Here is a 19,376-nt window from a genome sequence, read left to right as displayed (position 1 = left end):
ATTTTCTCTCGCTCCCTGTTTTGGCTATGGGACAGAAGTGAAGGGAAATCTCCCCAGTGACAAAGTTGTCTTTTTTTATTTGTAGAAGAAGGGGATTTATATATATGTGTAATTTTTAAAACTATTTCCATTCAATATTTGACAGTTATAGAAATATTTTGTATTACTTAATTTAATTTGTTTTTTTTTATACACCACGTGTGTCCTGTGAAAGCAGCTTCACCTTTTTTCTTTTGTACGAATACATAGTGAGTTGGCACATTTCTTTGGATTAAACCATTTTAACTCTTTATTAGCACTAAAAACTGACAGGGGATTTAATCCTTCTCTACTCGTCATCCCACTGGGTATCCCATGAGATAAAATACCAAATGGTTTCATGAGTAAAATGCCTCACATTTTGATTAAATAACTCGTGTTTTATTTTAGTAGCTTTTTTTGTGAATTGCAGAAAAATGTTTGAAAAAAATCTATGAGTTATTTTATCTCAGATTTTAAGAGTAAAATAACTCTTTGTGAATTAAGCCCACTATATCATACAGTATGTCATGTTTTATTTTCCCGTAGTTATACATCTAGGAAAAAAGACAGAGCGTAGACAAAAGATTCTGGGAGTTCAAGAAAGTTGTGAGAAGGTACTGGGGGTTCTAGAGAGTAGACAAAGGTTTCTGGAGGTAATGCAGAGTAGAAGGAGGGTTCTGGAGGTACTAGAGGGTAAAGAAATGGTTCTGGTGGTTATAAAGAGTAGATTGAGGGTTCTAGTGGTTTCTAGAGAGTAGAGGAAAGGTTCTGAAGAATAGAAGGAAGGTTCTGTGAGTTCTACAGAGTAGAAGAATTGTTCTGGGGCTTCTAGAGAGTAGAGGAATGATTCCGGGGGGTTCAAGAGAATAGAGGGAAGATTCTGGGGGCTAAAGACAGTAGAGGTAAGGTTCTGTGGGTTCTACAGAGTAGAAGAAATGATCTGGAAGTTTTATAGATTAGGGGGTGGTTCTGGTGGTTCTAAAGAGCAGGGGGCTGGCTCTAGCGGTTCTATAGACTATAGGGAAGGTTCTGGAGGTTACAGAGAGGATAGGTACCATAGATACTAGAGAGTAGAGGGAAGGTTCTGGGGGTTATAGAGAGTAGAGGGAGGGTTTTGGATACTAGAAAGTAGGCTGAAGGTTCTGGGGGTTCTAGAGAGTAAAGGGAAGGTTCTGTAGGTACTAGAGAGTAGAGGAAAGGTTCTGGATGTACTACAGAGTATAGGGAAGGTCATGGAGGTACTAGAGAGTATAGGGAAGGTTCTGGAGGTACTAGAGAGTATAGGGAAGGTTCTGGAGGTACTAGAGAGTATAGGGAAGGTCCTGGAGGTACTAGAGAGTAGAAGGAATGATTTGGCGTCTAGAGAGTGGAGGGAAGGTTCTGAAGGTTCTAATGAATAGAGGAAATTCCCTAAAAGTTTAGAACATAGAAGGGAGATTCTGGAGCACAATATATTTGCATTAAAGAAAGAGGTACCAGATTGTTTATAATTTTAGTTACAATCTGTCATCGGAAAAGTGACTATAGACTATGCCTACTTGATCACACGCCTGTGAAATGACTAATTATTTTGGATTCCACTCCATGCTGGCAAAGATTTCCTCTGCGCCCTTTATAGTGCCTGTAAATAACTAGCACTTGCTATGTCACAGATCTGCAAACAGCAGCCAGAGCTAGCCAAACATATGATCTATATCTAGTAACCAAAGGCGTGTCACCGTCTTACTCAGGTCTAAAGATAAATATTTTACTACGTCACAACTGCTGGTCAGCAGAAAATATATATAGCTTGGTGGGAAAAATAAAAATAAACCTCTTACAAATAGCTAAAAAGATTCAGTAAACATGGCTTGTGCAAGGGATCACGCTAAAGTACAAATATATTAACCAAATGCGATTATCTGCACCGAAAGAAGCAAGATAAGAGCTCAGCAGGCAAGGGAGGTACTATTTAAAGTGGGCAAGTGTGGATAATCTGGCCTGGCCAGCAGGGGACCCAGGGAACTTGGCCACTTACCTGGTGGATGGGTGGTAGATGTCAGCCAGGTGCACTGTCAGTGTCACTGGAATGGTGTGAATTCATTTTCCAGACTTCAGAGCAGTGAAAGATAAATTCTTATTGGTTTCTATAAGTTACTGGTCTTTTCTTTTTATCATACTATAGAACAAGTACCCGAGGTAGCCAGTGCTGATATAACAATCATTATATGACTACAGCCTGTATTGCTCGATTATCACAAGGGATGCCCAGACTGCTTACATCACTTATGAAAATCTAAGATGGAAGCCCTTGGGTAAAGAGCTAGAATAACTGAAAGTTCTTTGGCCAGGATTGAAACTACTGCCACAGTAGTCTACAGAGAGGTCTGCGAGCAAAGAAGGCCTATTCTTACTGACTTATCGATGATTCTGGTCAAGCAGGACTGGGAAGGAGCTACCTGCTACTGACCTATGCAGTATCTGAAGTATATACAAACATTGGTAGCTTCAGTTTGTTTGATAGATTCCATATTCCTATATTCTCACATTCCCTTTTAATAACCAGTTACAGGACTGTGTGCTGTTCCCACTTTGGGTAGATACACTTTACAATAAAAACCCTAAAAAAAATGTGCCTTACTGTACCCAAGTGGGTCCTAATTCAATATTATTGATACTGTACTTTACAAACGGCTTTCAACCTAAATAAAAATGAAAAAAAAAAGGCAGCTTACTGTCCTCATGTAAAAACCCTTTATACCCAAGTGGGTTCTGATTGGATACTATGGCTTCCCGTACATTACAAATTGCTTTTGAATTAGACCACCCACTCAAAATAAAACTGAAGTAACCCTTTGGCCAGACTGTAAGTATTCAAACGTGTACATGTTCCTAAAATGCAGTAAATGCTTTGAAACAAGTCACCACAACCTCTGTATTGGCTGGCCCTTGAAGCTCCTGCTTCATGCTTACTGGGGCTGGAACTCTGCTGACTCACTGCTAGGAAAGGGAGCAGAATGTGCTAAGCTTCTCAGTTATGGTTTGGAGAAGGGAGAGTGGTGAGCTTAGCTGCTGAGAGAATTCATTTAAAGACTATGTTACTAATGCTTCTGTTGTGAGGATGATTTGTTCCACAGTACCTGCAGCTACATGGTTTACTGCCTACTTACTGCTTGATAAGAGTATGTACTATATATTAATGAATGTATATAGTCTGGCAAGAGTTACATTTTTTGTTAAAGCTGGGGGCTGGATGAGCCTTGGTTTCTAATATAACTTGAATACTCCTAAATCTGGACTCTGTTTCTCTCCATCCAGAAGTTTTGGATGTCCCCTCCACCTTTTGTGTGCTCCAGGTCCTCCTGTTGCATTCTTCATTATATAAAATATGTTACTAATATAAAACTATATATCACTGTGATGCCCCACCCAAAATAAAATCATAACTTTGCATGTAGTTCATTCTAAAGCTGAATTTCAGGTAGTAATGCAAAAAGTCCCAATGAAAATAGGTGAGTGTTTATAAAGAACTATTTAAATGCATTTTTGGTGTAGATGCCACTTTTAATCCTCAGTACAGTAGCGCTTAGTGTGGGTAAAGGAGGGGCAGCACTACAGACTAATCAGTTGTGCTTCAAGTACATACAAGATGGCAGGGAACATTCTGGTAGGAGAGACCAGAGTGAACAGAGGGGTTACTCCTTACTGTGCTGCTGTTCATTCACTGTCCAATTACAGGCTGAAGATAAGGAGATGACTTGGCCAAGTTTGTTTACCTGCATTACAGAAATGTTGGGCCAGCATCTTGGTTGAAAGGGCGGTGTTAATCTCAGTACTGGATAGCCAGAAATTAAAAAAAATCTTTTGCAGGTTAAGCTTTTTAACTTAAACCATCTGTAAATTTAGCTGTCGCCCTGTTTAGAAGCAATAAAAGGGAATTATGCCATTAGGCTTGAGGAATGATCAATACCAACTTGCATTTAATAAATTTGAAATGGCTTATTGTGAGATCTATCCACATACCAATAATAGAGTCCCGTAGTTCTTTTGTAATGATACCGAGGTCATCCTTATCTACAAATTTAAGGTATTTCTCATCTGGTTGACTGGCTGCTGCAGACAGTTCCTCAAAATTTCCTCGACCCGTTGTGCAAACAATAAATACTGTAACTCCCATGTCCTTGAGAAGCTGCATTGGCTTAGAGATGTCATCTGTGGACAATCCATCAGTCACCCACACCATCACTTTGGGAACATCAACTCTGGAGCCAAACTTCTCTGTATACAGCTGCTCTTTCACATAATCCAGAGCTTTGCCTGTGTTGGTGTCACCCATCCGTTGCTGTATGTTCCGGATGGCCCTTTGGACATCCTGGCTGGACGTGTACTGGTTAAGTGGGAATTCCAGGGTGGGGTCAGTGCTGATCTGCACAACGCTAGCTTGCACGTCCTGTGGTCCATACTTGAATGGATGCAAGAGGTCCCCGATAAACTCTTTAACATTGGAAAACTCATCATAGGTGACACTCCCTGAGCTGTCCAATAAGAAGAGAAGATCGCCCTCCGAATCTGGAATGAAGCTGTTGTGGTCTGCAGAAAAAAAAAGGAAAACATGTATGCTTTTAAATGAAATTATAATGTTTTCAAATATACTTAGAGCACACCTGGACTCTGGATGAACCTATAGCAGTTGACATGATCGAGAAACATCAGGCACCTACAGTAGAAGAAACCCCTCTAATCGAGACACTCAATATTACACTCAATATCAATCCTTATTGCTCCAAAAGTGATGCTCACACCCCTCTTATCCAAGTTCTCTAACCATTAGAGCATTTTATATTGTGATGGGACAGGGAAGAGGAAGGGGGCTCCACCACCTTGGAGAATGAGACCAAAGTCTTGGGTGCAGTAGGAATGAGGAGCTGGCAACTCAAAATCTCCTTATCAGAATCCCAAGGAATATAAGGAGGTGGATGATTCAGCCAACCAGCAACCATGCAAAACAACTATAATTACACACCCTTCATTTTTTTAAATACATTTGTTCATGAAAGATTGCTAATATACAGAATGCACCATCATGAAATACAAAGGGGTCTATTTATCAATGTTTTCACTCAAGATTCATACATTTTCAGCTAAGATTAACCCTTTGTTCTAACTGAATCTAATGTGAAAATGGGCTGGAGTGAAAGTTGTGTGAATCTTGGTTGAAAGCATTAAAAAATAGGTCCCTGTGTCTGCCTTGCCAATAAACTGAACCCTTTGAGAAAGCCAGTAGACGAAACGCGTTACTCTGACCGCACGGCAAACGTAAGTGATGTCAGGACCTGCCGGAAGTGACATGATGGCAAGTCATAGTGGCAAGGATCGGGTGAGATACTTATCACTTGGCATACTGGGGAGGCAAGCCTGACTGCATGATTGTTTTACTGGAAACTTTGATGGGCTGAATAATGTTATATGCTTGTGAATAGTATTATAACTGGGATAGAAATAAATTGAATGTTTGGTACTACAATATTTGAGTTTTTCTTTTAAAGGGTAATAAGACTGGGGTTTTGAATATTGAAGAAAGCTGGGAATTACATCTTGAAAGCACTAATGCCTGTCAGTAACATGACAGGCATTGAGAGTCAGTGAGTGCGACGGAATGCTGGGGATTTGTCTTCATTTGGCACATGGTGAATTGGAGTTTATAAAACGGATTGGTTATTTATGAATTGTGCTTATAATAATTATAAATGGGATATTGGCACCTATCACTGGTGGACTGGACTATACGAACATACACTCACTGGCCACTTTATTAGGTACACCTGTTCAGTTGCTTGATAACACAAATTGCTAATCAGTCAATCACGTGGCAGCAACTCAATGCATTTAGGCATCTAGACGTGGTGAAGACGACTTGCTGAAGTTCAAACCGAGCATCAGAATGGGGCAAAAATGAGTTTTAAGTGACTTTGAACATGGCATGGTTGTTGGTGCTAGATGGGCTGGTCTGAGTATTTAAAAAAAAAAACTGCTAATCTACTGGGATTTTCACGCACAACCATTTCTAGGGTTTACAGAGAATGGTCTGAAAAAGCGAAAATATCCAGTGAGCGGAAGTTGTGTGGACAAAAATGCTTTGTTGATGTCAGAGGTCATAGGAGAATGGCCAGACTGGTTCGAGATGGTAGAAAGACAACAGTAAGGCTAAACAGCGCTAAGGCTTCGCTAAAACGAGCGGCGCTTTAATGTTAATGTGGCCACGGCCCCAGTGTGAAAGGGGCCTCACTGGGCAGATCAATAGCAGTAGGAGCCTTTGGCTACCGCTGCTTTCAATCAAATGATGTGGTGGGGGGGGCCACCTGGTCTGTGTCAATGGAGACAGAGAGGACAGCTCGGGAGCGAGCCCGCACAAGTGCCCCCATAGAAATTGGCTTTCTTTGGGGGCCCTCACTGAAGAGGAAGAGCATGGAGCACCAGCTGAGGACCCCAAAAGAGGTTAGAATAACACCTTTTTAAATTTAATTAGAAAAAAAATGAAGGTTTAATGTTACTTTAATATTGATGTGATCACAAAACAACGCATCGCAGCTGCAGCATGTGTAGAGCCCTGCCTGAGACCACTTATGCTATGTACACACGATAGGATTTTCCAACAACAAAACCGTGTATTTTTTTCCGAAGGATGTTGGCTCAAACTTGTCTTGCATACACACGGGTCACACAAATGTTGTCGGAAATTCCGAACGTCAAGAACGTGGTGACGTACAACACATATGACGAGCTGAGAAAAATGAAGTTCAATAGCCAGTGTGGCTCTTCTGCTTGGTTCCGAGCATGTGTGGACTTTTGTGCGTCGGAATTGTGTACACATGCTCAGAAATTCTGATCGTGCTTTACTCAAAAAAACACTCATTACAACCAAGGTATGCAGAATACCATCTCTAAATACATAACACATGGAACCTAAAACAGACCACCCCCGGTGCCACCCCTGTCAGCTAAGAACAGGAAACTGAGGCTATAATTCGCACAGGCTCACCAAAATCGGACAATAGAAGATTGGGGAAACGTTGCCTGGTCTGATGAGTCTCAACTTCAGCTGTGACATTCAGATAGTAGGGTCAGTATTTGGCGTAAACAACATGAAAACATGGATCCATCCTGCCTTGTATCAGAGTATTGTTGCTGACCATATCCATCCCTTTACAACTGCAGTCTACTCATCTTCTGATGTCTACTTCCAGCAGGATAATGCACCATGTCACAAAACTCAAATCATCTCAACCTAGTTTCTTGAACATGACAATGAGGTCACTGTGCTCCAATGGCCTCCACAGTCCACCAGATCTCAATCCAATAGAGCACCTTTAGGATGAGGTAGAACTGGAGATACGCATCATGGATCTGCAGCCAACAAATCTGCAGCAACTGTGTGATGCTATCATGTCAATATGGACCAAAATCTCTGAGGAATGTTTCCAACTCCTTGTTGAATCTATGCCATGAGGAATTAAGGCAGTTCTGAAGGCAAAAGGGGGTCCAACCCGGTACTAGCAAGGTGTACCTAATAAAGTGGCCTGTAAGTGTATATGAACACTATTATTTCTATTATATGTATTTCAAATATTTTTTATGTTGAGTAGACAGCGCTACCTCATATCTGGTAAAAACATTTTGTCAGGGTGGCTTTTTGTATTCATATTCTTTATAAAGGTAGCAGCAGTGATTATTTGTATAATCACAATTTTATATTCACTACATTAGGGGGTTGATATATGGAATGTTATATTAGAAAGTTTTTGGTATATTGGATTAGTGCCTATTTTGTCAGCCCCCTGAGCGCGGTGACTTAAAATATTTGAATAAGCAAGAGATGTTTACATTTTATAATCTGCTCAGGAAAACAAAACTAGAATCCAATAAATATGGTCAACCGACGTGTTTCCTTTCATTCAAGTTCCGAATACACTACAAGACTCAGGAAACACCTGTAATTGAAAAATACCATTCTATATACATCAAGTGTCAAATAGCCACGTGGGCTGTTTTGACCGACTACTTTACTGGTGTGAATCTCTATCCTGGCGCCTTACCTTACCCTGCAAGAATTCCCTGAAACATAAAAGGAGACGTAAACCTAAAATAACTGCCTTTTGATCCTTACAAATTGCATATGACAACACATGTAGCGAGGAACACAAGGAGGAGGATGGACAGACTTTACTATGTAAACTGAGAGGGACAGAGTACGTTACACCTATACAAAGTCCACTTCTACTGAGAAAACCTTCCCGGCAATAATAAATGTCACCACAATATGTATATATCACCCCAGCACCAGCAGTAAGTGATAGGTCCTAGTTTAGGTTATGTGTCAGAGTTGGCGGGGGCTTCATTTTAAAGACTTGTTCTAGGAGTTTGGTTAAAGTGACACTAAATTATATTCTTTTTCTCCAAACAGGGCTGGGACAAGGGGTGGACTGGAGGGGCCACTGCCCTGGGCACTATGAGGTGGGGGGCACCGGAAGGAGATTGAGGGAGTGGCAGGGGGTAAGAACTGTTCTAGGAGTGGAAATTTAGGGGGGCTAGGAGTAATGATTCAGGGGGATATGTGTTGGGAGGGAGTGTGGAGGTAGAGGATTTGTGCTAGGTGGGGGGGGGGGGGGGATTTGGGGGCTTGTGATAGAAGAGGTGATATGGTAGAAGGGGGGAGGGGATTTATGCTAGAATTTTTTTTGGAGGGGGGGATTCGTGCTAGTAGGGGTGATTGGGGGATATTTGTTCTAGGAGGGGGGCTATTTGTGCTAGGAAGGGATTAGGAGTGGGGGAGGGGTGGTGTACTTGAAAGGGAAATTTGAGGAGGATTTGTGCTAGGAGGGGTGATTTCTTTTTTTTGGGGGGGGGGGGGATTTGTGCTGGGGGATTTGGGGAAAAAAGATTCATGGGGGGGTTTTAGCAGGGGGTGCATTTGTACTGGGAGAGAATTTATGCTTAGGGGGTAAGCATGCAGATTAGTTCACAATCTTCTTGGGGGGGGGGGGGGATTTTTTGCTGACACATAATGCTCATACATCTTGGGGGGGGCACAGTTTGGCATGTTCGCCCTGGGCTCTAGGTGATCTTGTCCCGGCACTCCAAATATAATCCATACACATCCACTGCTTAAAGTAGAGCTCCACCCAAAAGGGGAAGCTTCGCTTGTTTGCTTCCTCCCCCCCTCCACTGCCACATTTGGCACCTTTCAGGGGGGTGGGGGGAGCGGATACCTGTCAAAACCAGGTACCCGCTCCCACTTCGGGTAAGATTTCCACAATCGTTGTGGGACGATCTATGAAATTTCCGGCCCCTCCTCCTTCCCCCCTGCTCCCTTCTGAGAGACATACAGGTCCCAGAAGACAGCATGACTCGCGCATACACAGTAGGAGACAGGCTGTGAAGCCACATCGTGGGATCCCTGGACAGGTAAGTATCCTTATATTAAAAGTCAGCAGCTACAGTAGTTGTAGCTGCTGTTTTTTTTTTATTTTTATTTTTTGTACAGGCTAGAACTCCTCTTTAATTGCTCTGTAATCCATTTATCATGGAATTAGTTCTTACACGTCCTCCATGAGATCCTGAACCTCTCCTTTTCACCCTTCACTTGGTTTGGAACGAGCAGTGCATGGTTTTTGTGGTCATGTGCACTGCTCTATCCACAATACAAATCCCATAGTCCATCTCAGGAGCGGGCAAGAGAGGGTGGCTATGCTGACACATACTGTGGGACCATGGAAAAAGAATGTAGCCACCTTCTAACAGGAATCGCAGCAGCAAAAAAAAGGAGCAAATAAGGCACTTCTTTGAATTAAAAATATAGTGCATCCGGAAAGTATTCACAACGCTTAATTTTTTCGACATTTTAGTTTTGTTACAGCCTTGAATTAAATTAATTATTTTAAATTAAAATTCTCCAAACAATATCCTATAATGACAACGTGAAAGAAGTTTGTTGGAAATCTTTGCAAATGTATTAAAAATAAAAAAAATAAAAAATGTTGATAAGTATTCACAGACTTTGCTCAATACTTTGTTGAAGCACCTTTGGCGCCAGTTACAGCTTCAAGTCTTTTTGAGTATGATGCTACCAGCTTGGCACACCTATTTTTGTGCAGTTTCTCCCATTCTTCTTTGCAGGATCTTTCAAGTTCCATCAGGTTGGATGGGGAACATTGGTGCACAACCATTTTCAGATCTCCTCAGAGATGTTCAATCAGGTTAAAGTCTGGGCTCTAGCTGGGCCACTAAAGGGACAGTCACAGAGTTGTCCCATAGCCACTCCTTTGTTATCTTGGCTGTGTGCTTATGGTCGTTGTCCTGTTGGAAGATGAACCTTTGCCCCAGTCTGAGATCCAGAGTGCTCCGGAGCAGGTTTTCATCAAGAATGTCTCTTTACATTGCTGCATTCATCTTTTCTTCGATCCTGACCCGTCTCCCAGTTCCTGCTGCTGAAAAACATCCCTGCCCACAGCATGATGCTGCCACCACCATGCTTCCCTGTAGGGATGGTATTGGCCAGGTAATGAGCGCTGCCCAGTTTCCTCCAGACATTAGGCTTGCCATTCAGGCCAAAGAGTTCAATCTTTGTTTCATCAGACCAGAGAATTTTGTTTCTCATGGTCTGAGAGTCCTTCGGGTGCCTTTTGGCAAACTCCAGGCGGGCTGTCATGTGCTTTTTTACTGAGAAATGGCTTCCATCTGGCCACTCTACCATACAGGCCTGACTGGTGGAGTGCTACAAAGATGGTTGGTCTTCTGGAAGGTTCTCTTCTCTCCACAGAGAAACGCTTGAGATCTGTCAGAGTGATCACCGGGTTCTTGGTCACCTTCCTAAGGCCCTTCTCCCCTGATCGCTCAGTTTGGCCGGGCGGTCCGCTCTAGAAAGAGTCCTGGAGGTTCCAAAATTTTTCCATTTACGGATGATGGAGGCCACTCTGCTCATTGGGACCTTCAATGCTGCAGAAATTTTTCTGTACCCTTCCCCAGATCTGTGCCTCGATACAATCCTGTCTCAGAGGTCTACATTTCTTGGACTTCATGGCTTGGTTTGTGCTCTGACATGTACTGTTAACTATGGGACCTTTTATAGACAGGTGTGTGCCTTTCCAAATCATGTTCAATCAACTGAATTTACCACAGGTGGACTCCAATCAAGCTGTAGAAACGTCTCAAGGATGATCAGTGGAAACAGGATGTACCTGAGCTCAGTTTTGAGTGTCACAACAAAGGCTGTGTATAATTATACATGTGATTTTTTTCGTTTTTTATTTTTAATAAATTTGCTAAGATTTCAAACTTCTTTCACGTTGTCATTATGGGGTATTGTTTGTAGAATTTTGAGGAAAATAAGGAATTTAATCCATTTTGGAATAAGGCTGTAACATAACAAAATGTGTAAAAAGTGGAGCGCTGTGAATATTTTCCAGATGCTCTGTATTATTATTATACAGGATATATATAGCGCCAACAGTTTATGCAGCACTTTACAATATAAAAGGGAGACAATACAGTTATAATACAATAAAATACAAGAGGATTAAGAGGGCCCTGCTCAGAAGAGCTTACAATCTAATAGGGTGGGGCAGGTGGTACAAAAGGTTGTAACTGTGGGGAATGAGTTGATGGAAGTGGTAGAAGATTACTTGGAGACGTGATAGGCTTTCCTGAAGAGATGAGTTTTTGGGGATCGCCTGAAGGTAGCAAGAGTAAAGGATAGCCGGACAGGTGGAGGTAGTGAGTTCCAGAGGATGGGAGAGGCTCTGGAGAAATCCTGGAGACGAGCATGGGAGGAGCAGGCGAGAGAGCTTGAGAGTAGGAGGTCTTGAGAAGAGCGAAGAGGACAATTTGGGTGATATTTGGAGACAAAATTGGTGATGTAGCTCGGGGCAGAGTTTTGAATGGCTTTGTATGTTGTAGTTACTATTTTGAATTTAACCACTTACCAACCGGCCCATAGCCGAATGACGGCTGCAGGGCGGTTGGATAACTCTGGGAGGGCGTACTATGACGTCCTCCCAGAATTCCCCTCTCGCGCGCCCCCTGGGGCGTGCACCCGAACACATCCGTGACCGCCGGGTCCGGAGGACCCGGCGCATCACGGATCCCGGTAAATGGCCGCTGATCGCGGCCGTTTACCATGTGATCGCGCCGTCAAATGACGGCGCGATCACATGTAAACAGACCGGCGTTATCTGATGACGCCGGTTCCTCTCCTCCCCCTCTCCTCCCCGCCTGTGTACCGATCGGTACACAGTGAGCGGGGAGGGGGATGGATGGATGTCTGCAGCGCTGTGGGCTGTATGTGTAGTGCCCACAGCGCTACAGAGACATCCAGGCATCCATCCATCCATGCTCAGCCATCCCCACTACACTGCAATGCTGAGCAATACTCTGCAACACCCCCACAATACTCTGCAATACCCCCACAATACTCTGCAATGCTGTGCAATACTCTGCAACACCCCCACAATACTCTGCAACACCCCCACAATACTCTGCAACACCCCCACAATACTCTGCAATGCTGTGCAATACTCTGCAATACCCCCACAATACTCTGCAATGCTGTGCAGTACTCTGCAATACCCCCACAATACTCTGCAATACCCCCACAATACTCTGCAATACCCCCACAATACTCTGCAATGCTGTGCAGTACTCTGCAATGCCCCCGCCATACTCTGCAATGCCCCCACAATACTCTGCAATGCTGTGCAATACTCTGCAATTCCCCCGCAATACTCTGCAATGCCCCCGCCATACTCTGCAATGCCCCCGCCATACCCTGCCATGCCCCCGCCATACTCTGCCATGCCCCCGCCATACTCTGCCATGCCCCGCCATACCCCGCCATACTCCGCAATACCCCGCCATACTCCGCCATACCCCGCCATACCCCGCCATACTCTGCCATACCCTGCAATACCCTGCAATACCCCGCCATACTCCGCAATACCCCGCCATACTCCGCCATACTCCGCCATACTCTGCCATGCTCTGCAATACCCCGCCATACTCCGCAATACCCCGCCATACTCCGCAATACCCCGCCATACCGAGCCATGCTCAGCTGTACTCGGCCTCTGTATGTGGCCAGGCTGTGGAAGTCTCACACATGTGGTATCGCCGTACTCAGGAGGAGCAGGGGAATCTATTTTGGGGTGTCATTTTTGGTATGTACGTGTTATGTGGTAGAAATATTGTATAAATGGACAACTTTGTGTTAAAAAAAAAATGCGTTTTAACCACTTCCCGCCCACCGGCCGTCATACAACGTCCTTGACTTTGTGCGGAGATATCTGAATGATGGTTGCAGCTACAGGCATCATTCAGATATCGGCTTTTTCAGCCGGCGATTCCCTACACCATGAGAACGATCATAGCAGCTGTTCCACTGCTTGATCGTTCTTACGGGAGGCGAGAGGGGATGTCCCCCCCTCCCGCGCTTCTACCGACTCACCGCTACGATCGAAGCCAGGATCGTTTTTTTTTTTTTTTTTTTTTTTTATTTCAGGCTTCCCAGCCTAGAGGTGAGATGTGGGGTCTTATTGACCCCATATCTCACTGTAAAGAGGACCTGTCATGCCATATTCCTTTTACAAGGATGTTTATATTCCTTGTAATAGGAATAAAAGTGGTCAAAGATTTTTTTTTTTGGAAAAAAGCATCAAACTAAAATAAATAAAGTAAAATGAACAATAAAAAAAAATAAAAAAATTTTAAAGCACCCCTGTCCCTGCGTGCTCGCATGCAGAAGCGAACGCATACGTAAGTCCCGCCCACATATGAAAACCGTGTTCAAACCACACATGTGAGGTATCGCTGCGATCGGTAGAGCGAGAGTAATAATTTTGGCCCTAGACCTCCTCTGTAACTCAAAACATGTAACCAGTAAAAAATTTTAAAGCGTCGCCTATGGGGATTTTTGAGTAGCAAAGTTTGGCGCCATTCCACAAGCGCGTGCAATTTTGAAAGGTGACATGTTGGGTATCTATTTACTCAGTATAACTTCATCTTTCACATTATGCAAAAACATTAGGCTAACTTTACTGTTTTGGTTTTTGTAAAGCAAAAAACAGTTTTTTTCCCAAAAAAAACGCGTTAAAAAAATTGCTGCGCAAATACCGTGCGAGATAAAAAGTTGCAACGACCGCCATTGTATTCTCTAGGGTCTTTGCTAAAAAAACATATATAATGTTTTGGGGTTCTATGTAATTTTCTAGCAAATAAATGATGATTTTTACATGTAGGAGAGAAATGTCAGAATTGGCCTGGGAGCTACAGAACGCCTGAAGGTGCTCCCCTGCATGTTGGGCCTCTGTATGTGGCCACGCTGTGTAAAAGTCTCACACATGTGGTATCGCCGTACTCGGGAGTAATAGCAGAATGTGTTTTGGGGTGTAATTTGTGGTATGCATATGTGGTGTGTGAGAAATAACCTGCTAATATGACAATTTTGTGGGAAAAAAAAAAAGTAAAAAAAAAACCTTGATTTTGCAAAGAATTGTGGGAAAAAACGACAACTTCAAAAATCTCACCATGCATCTTTCTAAATACCTTGGAATGTCTTCTTTCCAAAAAGGTATCATTTGGGGGGTATTTGTACTTTTCTGGAATGTTAGGGTCTCAAGAAATTAGATAGGCCTTCAGTACTTCAGGTGTGATCAATTTTCAGATATTCGCACCTCAGCTTTTGGACTCTATAACTTTCACAAAGACCAAATAATATCCACCGATTTGGGTTAATTTTACCAAAGATATGTAGCGGTATAAATTTTGGCCAAAATATATGAAGAAAAATTACTAATTTGCAAAATATTATAACAGAAATGAAGAAAAATGCATTTTTTTACAGATTTTTCGGTCTTTTTTCTTTTACGGCGCAAAAAATAAAGAACCCAGCGGTGATTAAATACCACCAAAAGAAAGCTCCATTTGTGTGAAAAAAAGGACAAAAATTTCATATAGATACAGTGTTGCATGGCTGAGTAATTGTCATTCAAAATGTGAGAGCACCAAAAGCTGAAAATTGGTCTGGTTAGGAAGGGGGTTTAAGTGCCCAGTTGTCAAGTGGTTAATTCGCTGGGTGATTGGGAGCCAGTGTAGGGATTGGAGGAGAGGGTTGGCAGACACTGAGCGGTTGGTAAGGTGGATAAGTGCATACTTGTATATTTTTTTCTGTAAACCAGAGTATAAAGCTATAATTTTAACTCACCTACATGTTTGTTGTTCCATATATTAATGATTACATTTTTTAATAAAGTGTTGTAAATGCTTCAGTTCATCCTTTAATCAGGCAGTGCATTCAACACCCCCAGTTAAGCAACTGCTAAGATTACAGGATAAGCCATGTAGAGAGCATTTTTTTTTCATGAGCCTGGCTTGAGAAAGGATGGTTGTTGGCATAAAATGTGTCTGTATAATGCAGTGTGTTGTACTTTATTCTGACAGAGTATATACAGTATATGCATTAAAAGACCTTTTTGTATACTTTGGAATTAAAAGTCCTACAGTACAGGTTACCTGTGAAAACTGCAGGTTTGTTCTCCATGTTTTTGTTAACAAGGAGATAACAGATGAACAGGACAATACTTGCTGGAGGTGTGCAATCAAATGTTTTAATCCCCATGCATACAAGGGTCTTGTATGCCAATGCAGAGTGTCAAATAGTCAATTTAAGTGATACTAAATACTTTACATGGAAATTTTACTTGTTTAGGAGGCTGTGTGATGTTAAGTATACCTGAAAGTGATATGTACTGTTATGCAATACAGAAGGGCTCCTAACATGCAGGAACGATGGCTCTGGGCACATAAATCAGACACAGGACATGCAATAGATGATTTGTACTGAACTTCAGAAACTTGAAACAGTTCCAGCCGGCACAGGTGGTAAACAGAAGAAACATTGTACGCCGGCCTTGGCAGCACTAGATAATAGTATCCCACTTGGAGGAGGCAGCACTGCTGAGCTTTGCAGGGAAACAAGGCAACTCTCCATATAGCGCGAATCCTGATGACCCTCCATTTTTAAGAGAACCAGTCATGACTTAGCTTGTGCAAGAATATCAGTGTTATAATTGTGCACAATGATTATTTAAAAAATTTAATTTTGACCTTATTTATCCTTACTTGGCTTGTGTACAGAGACAAATGCGAAGCATTTGAAAGGATATGGAATGCAATGTTTTAATTTGATCTTACGGATCAACACTCAAGCTGACCTCAAATGGTTGTGTATATACTCCCTGTTACACTGTCTGAGCCTGAGACCTCAGCTAGTGTCAGAAAACGGAAGATTACTTGGAGTCTCAGTTGATGACCTGTCTACTGTCTAACCCTTTCTCAACTTATTCAATATGGAGGAACCCTTAAAAAAACTTTTCAGGCTCAGGGAACCTCTGCTAATAATTAACTATTTCTACAGCTCACAGTACATTAGTGTGACAATCAGTGGAAAGAATGCTCCTTACATTTGTGGTCTTAGGGAAGAATCCCAATGTTACAGATAGTTAAAATATAATTGGTGTCAGTGCTTACTCATCTGAGGGGCAGAAATTGCTCATTACTTAAGGAACCCCTAGGAACCTCTGGAGGAACCCTGGTTGAGAAAGGCTGGTTTAACCTCATATCTTTTAGCTTCTGAGTGTTTTGTAAGTGTGAGGCTAGGCAGTTGATGTGGCAGCAAATGTCACACTTCAATGACCTTTTAACACCTGATTTTCAGCCAAATTGTTGGCTCCAGACGAAGTAAAAAAAGCAATATAATGAGTTGAATATATAATATTTTTACAGGTAATTCTGTACAGTTCTAACATTTAGACCATATATAAGCACAAGCTTGACCAGTTCTCTTTAAATAGCATTTCCCTGAGAAGGTTCTGTGCACAATACACTATATACAGTCCCATAGACATACTCACAGCTTCACTTGCAAGGCTTTGTGTATTTAGGGTCCTTGCAGAGTTACTCATCAACAATATTGAGTAGCAAGTGTCAGGATTCATGGCCCAATACTTTGTATGCTTTACATTTTCTTGGCTCTTTGTATTCCCTCATCATGTGTACTATGCTCAGTCCTTCATAGTAGGAGCTAACCTTGCTTGCCCCCTTTATACCTGTCAAACCTCCAGGGGACCCTGGGTGCACCTATCATATCACAAGGGCTCACTTGATGCTTTCAATGGTAGTGGAATCTAATTTAACAGGCAGTGCCCTTGCTCACTGTCTGGGGCGCACACCATGTGTCCCATACCTGGCCTGTCACCACTTTACATGTACCTACATTGTTCCACTGCCAAGATCTGCCACTCTGACCGATCTGGGCTGGAGGAGGAAAAAAAATGTTTTCCTATAATGCCTATACCAGCTAATAATTTTTAAAATTAAGGCCGACTTCTGTTTTTTATGGGTAGCATAGAATCTTCCAAACTGTTCACTAATAATAGCCGTTTAGTAAGGCTAATGTGCTGTATAAAATAAAAATAGGTGGGGGGGGGGGGGGTGAATCACTGAAAGCAATTAATCTGGTGTTAATTACTCATACCCAACCTAAAAATTGTCATTGGGTGTTTTAGGCAACACACAGCCAAGACTGAATTTCCATTCTCTCCCCCTAAAGGTGACTTTTAGGCTTCGTTCACACTCAAGTCGCTCCAACTTTAGAAAAGATTCCTGGATTACTTTGGTCTGACTTGAGTGCGATTTCAGCCCTTGTAAAGGCTCTTACTGCTCCACATTCATACGTATGGCTCTGCACCGGTCCTTGCACTTTATATAGACTAATACGCATAGTCTCCTTGAAATTGAAGTTAATTGTTTCCACATGAGGCAACGTGAAAGTGATACAGCCATTTCAGAAATAATTTTAACTTTTTCAAATAATTCTTCTCATCTAAACAGCAGTGGAAAAATCAGTAGGCATCTTTTTTGTAATGTTATGACACTTTGGCAGCTACTTGCACAGGGTGGTTGCCAAGTGCCATGACACAGCAGAGAAACGTGGCTGCTGCCAGACTAAACTTTGTATTATGTTGTAACATTTTTAATTTTAACTCCAGAGAAACCCTTTAAAGAATTTTCAGGTCTTGAGGATCCTGTGCTAAAACCAGTTCATAGGGAGTCAATAGGAAAACACCTTGCATTGGTGGCCAATGGGAACAAGTCCCACCTTACAGTGGTGGTCTGACTACCACCCTTATAGACAGCTAAAAAGATCACTGATGTTGTGCAGATGGGTTTGCCACATTGGTGTTTTTGTTGACCATCAAAAGGCCATCCAATCTTAGCTCAAAGATCCCCTAGGAACCTCTGCAGGAACCCTGGTTGGGAATGGATGATCTAAATCCTGACAGACTTTGCCTGGAAAATTTGTCACTTTAGTCAACTACAGTGTTTTTTGGGGGGAAGGGTAGCTGTTAAAAGAGATTCTTTATTGTTCACGTAAAGCTGTTTTCACAGGTTGGAAATCTACTTTGACTATAGGCAGGCTGTCTGACCAGGACTTGGTTGTAGCAGCTGGGGCAGACAGTGGCGAAAGCCATAGAGAAGATACAGAGGGTTTGGTGTGTCTGCTCAATTTGGGATGGTTAGAGCCATAAGAAAGCCCAAGGTGCAGAATCTATGGCACTGCCTTGTCTTCACCAGAGGTCCTGAAGGTGGAGATGTTATGCTGTAGGTGATTCCCATGTTGCGGCCCTCTGACTAACTAGAGCAGGCAGCTGCTGAGAGCAGGCGAGGGTCTCTTACATCTCTGGGACAGTGGATTCACAAGGCTGTAGGTAACACAGTCCCAACTGATAGGAACACATGGGAACACACATAGAAAACGCACAGGAGAAAACACATACTGAGAATGCACAGGTGCTGGTAATGAGAGGCTGGCTGCAACTCTCAGGGAATCACTAGAGCTGGTAACTGACCGAAGTATAATGAAAGACACAGTGGTGGAGGAAGACTGGATGCTGGCATTAGCGCACTGGGTCACTGAAGCAGGATACAGACAGGGGGACCCAAGGATTACAGGAGCAGGCTTGGGGTCACAGGCACAAAATACAGGCTAGTGTACACAGTGATTACAAAATTGGATGTAGGCTGGCTTGACTGATGAGACAGGGCAACGTTAGGATCACAGAGACAATGCAAGAAGGCACTAAGGAACACAGGAGGTCCAGCTGCTAGCATGTTGATGCATTGCTCAAACACTGAGCAAGCAACCCTCTAGCCTTTAGGGACAGTGCCCCCTCCATGATTGGCTTTGGTGCCAGCAAAAGCAGGAAGCTAGTGGCCACACCCGGGGGGGGGGGGCAAGGCCCGATACAGAAGGGTGGTACAACTGTGGT

At 42.8% G+C, this 19,376-nt stretch overlaps 1 protein-coding gene across 2 annotated transcripts in view; it reads right to left on the bottom strand.

The window, feature by feature from the left end:
* VWA1 (von Willebrand factor A domain containing 1) overlaps window positions 1-19,376 on the bottom strand; it is a 212,419-nt gene that overhangs the window by 91,982 nt on the left and 101,061 nt on the right. For both annotated transcript variants that reach the window (XM_073602888.1, XM_073602889.1), the window contains exon 2: window positions 4,024-4,590. In XM_073602888.1, coding sequence (XP_073458989.1) covers window positions 4,024-4,590 — 567 coding nt within the window. The remainder of the gene's footprint in view (window positions 1-4,023; window positions 4,591-19,376) is intronic.

Source organism: Aquarana catesbeiana, linkage group LG10 (assembly GCF_042186555.1).
Source record: "Aquarana catesbeiana isolate 2022-GZ linkage group LG10, ASM4218655v1, whole genome shotgun sequence".
In the NCBI taxonomy this organism is placed as follows: Eukaryota; Metazoa; Chordata; class Amphibia; order Anura; family Ranidae; genus Aquarana; species Aquarana catesbeiana.
The sequence above is the reverse complement of the archived record's forward strand: the minus strand, read 5'-3'. Positions and strand labels throughout refer to the sequence as shown.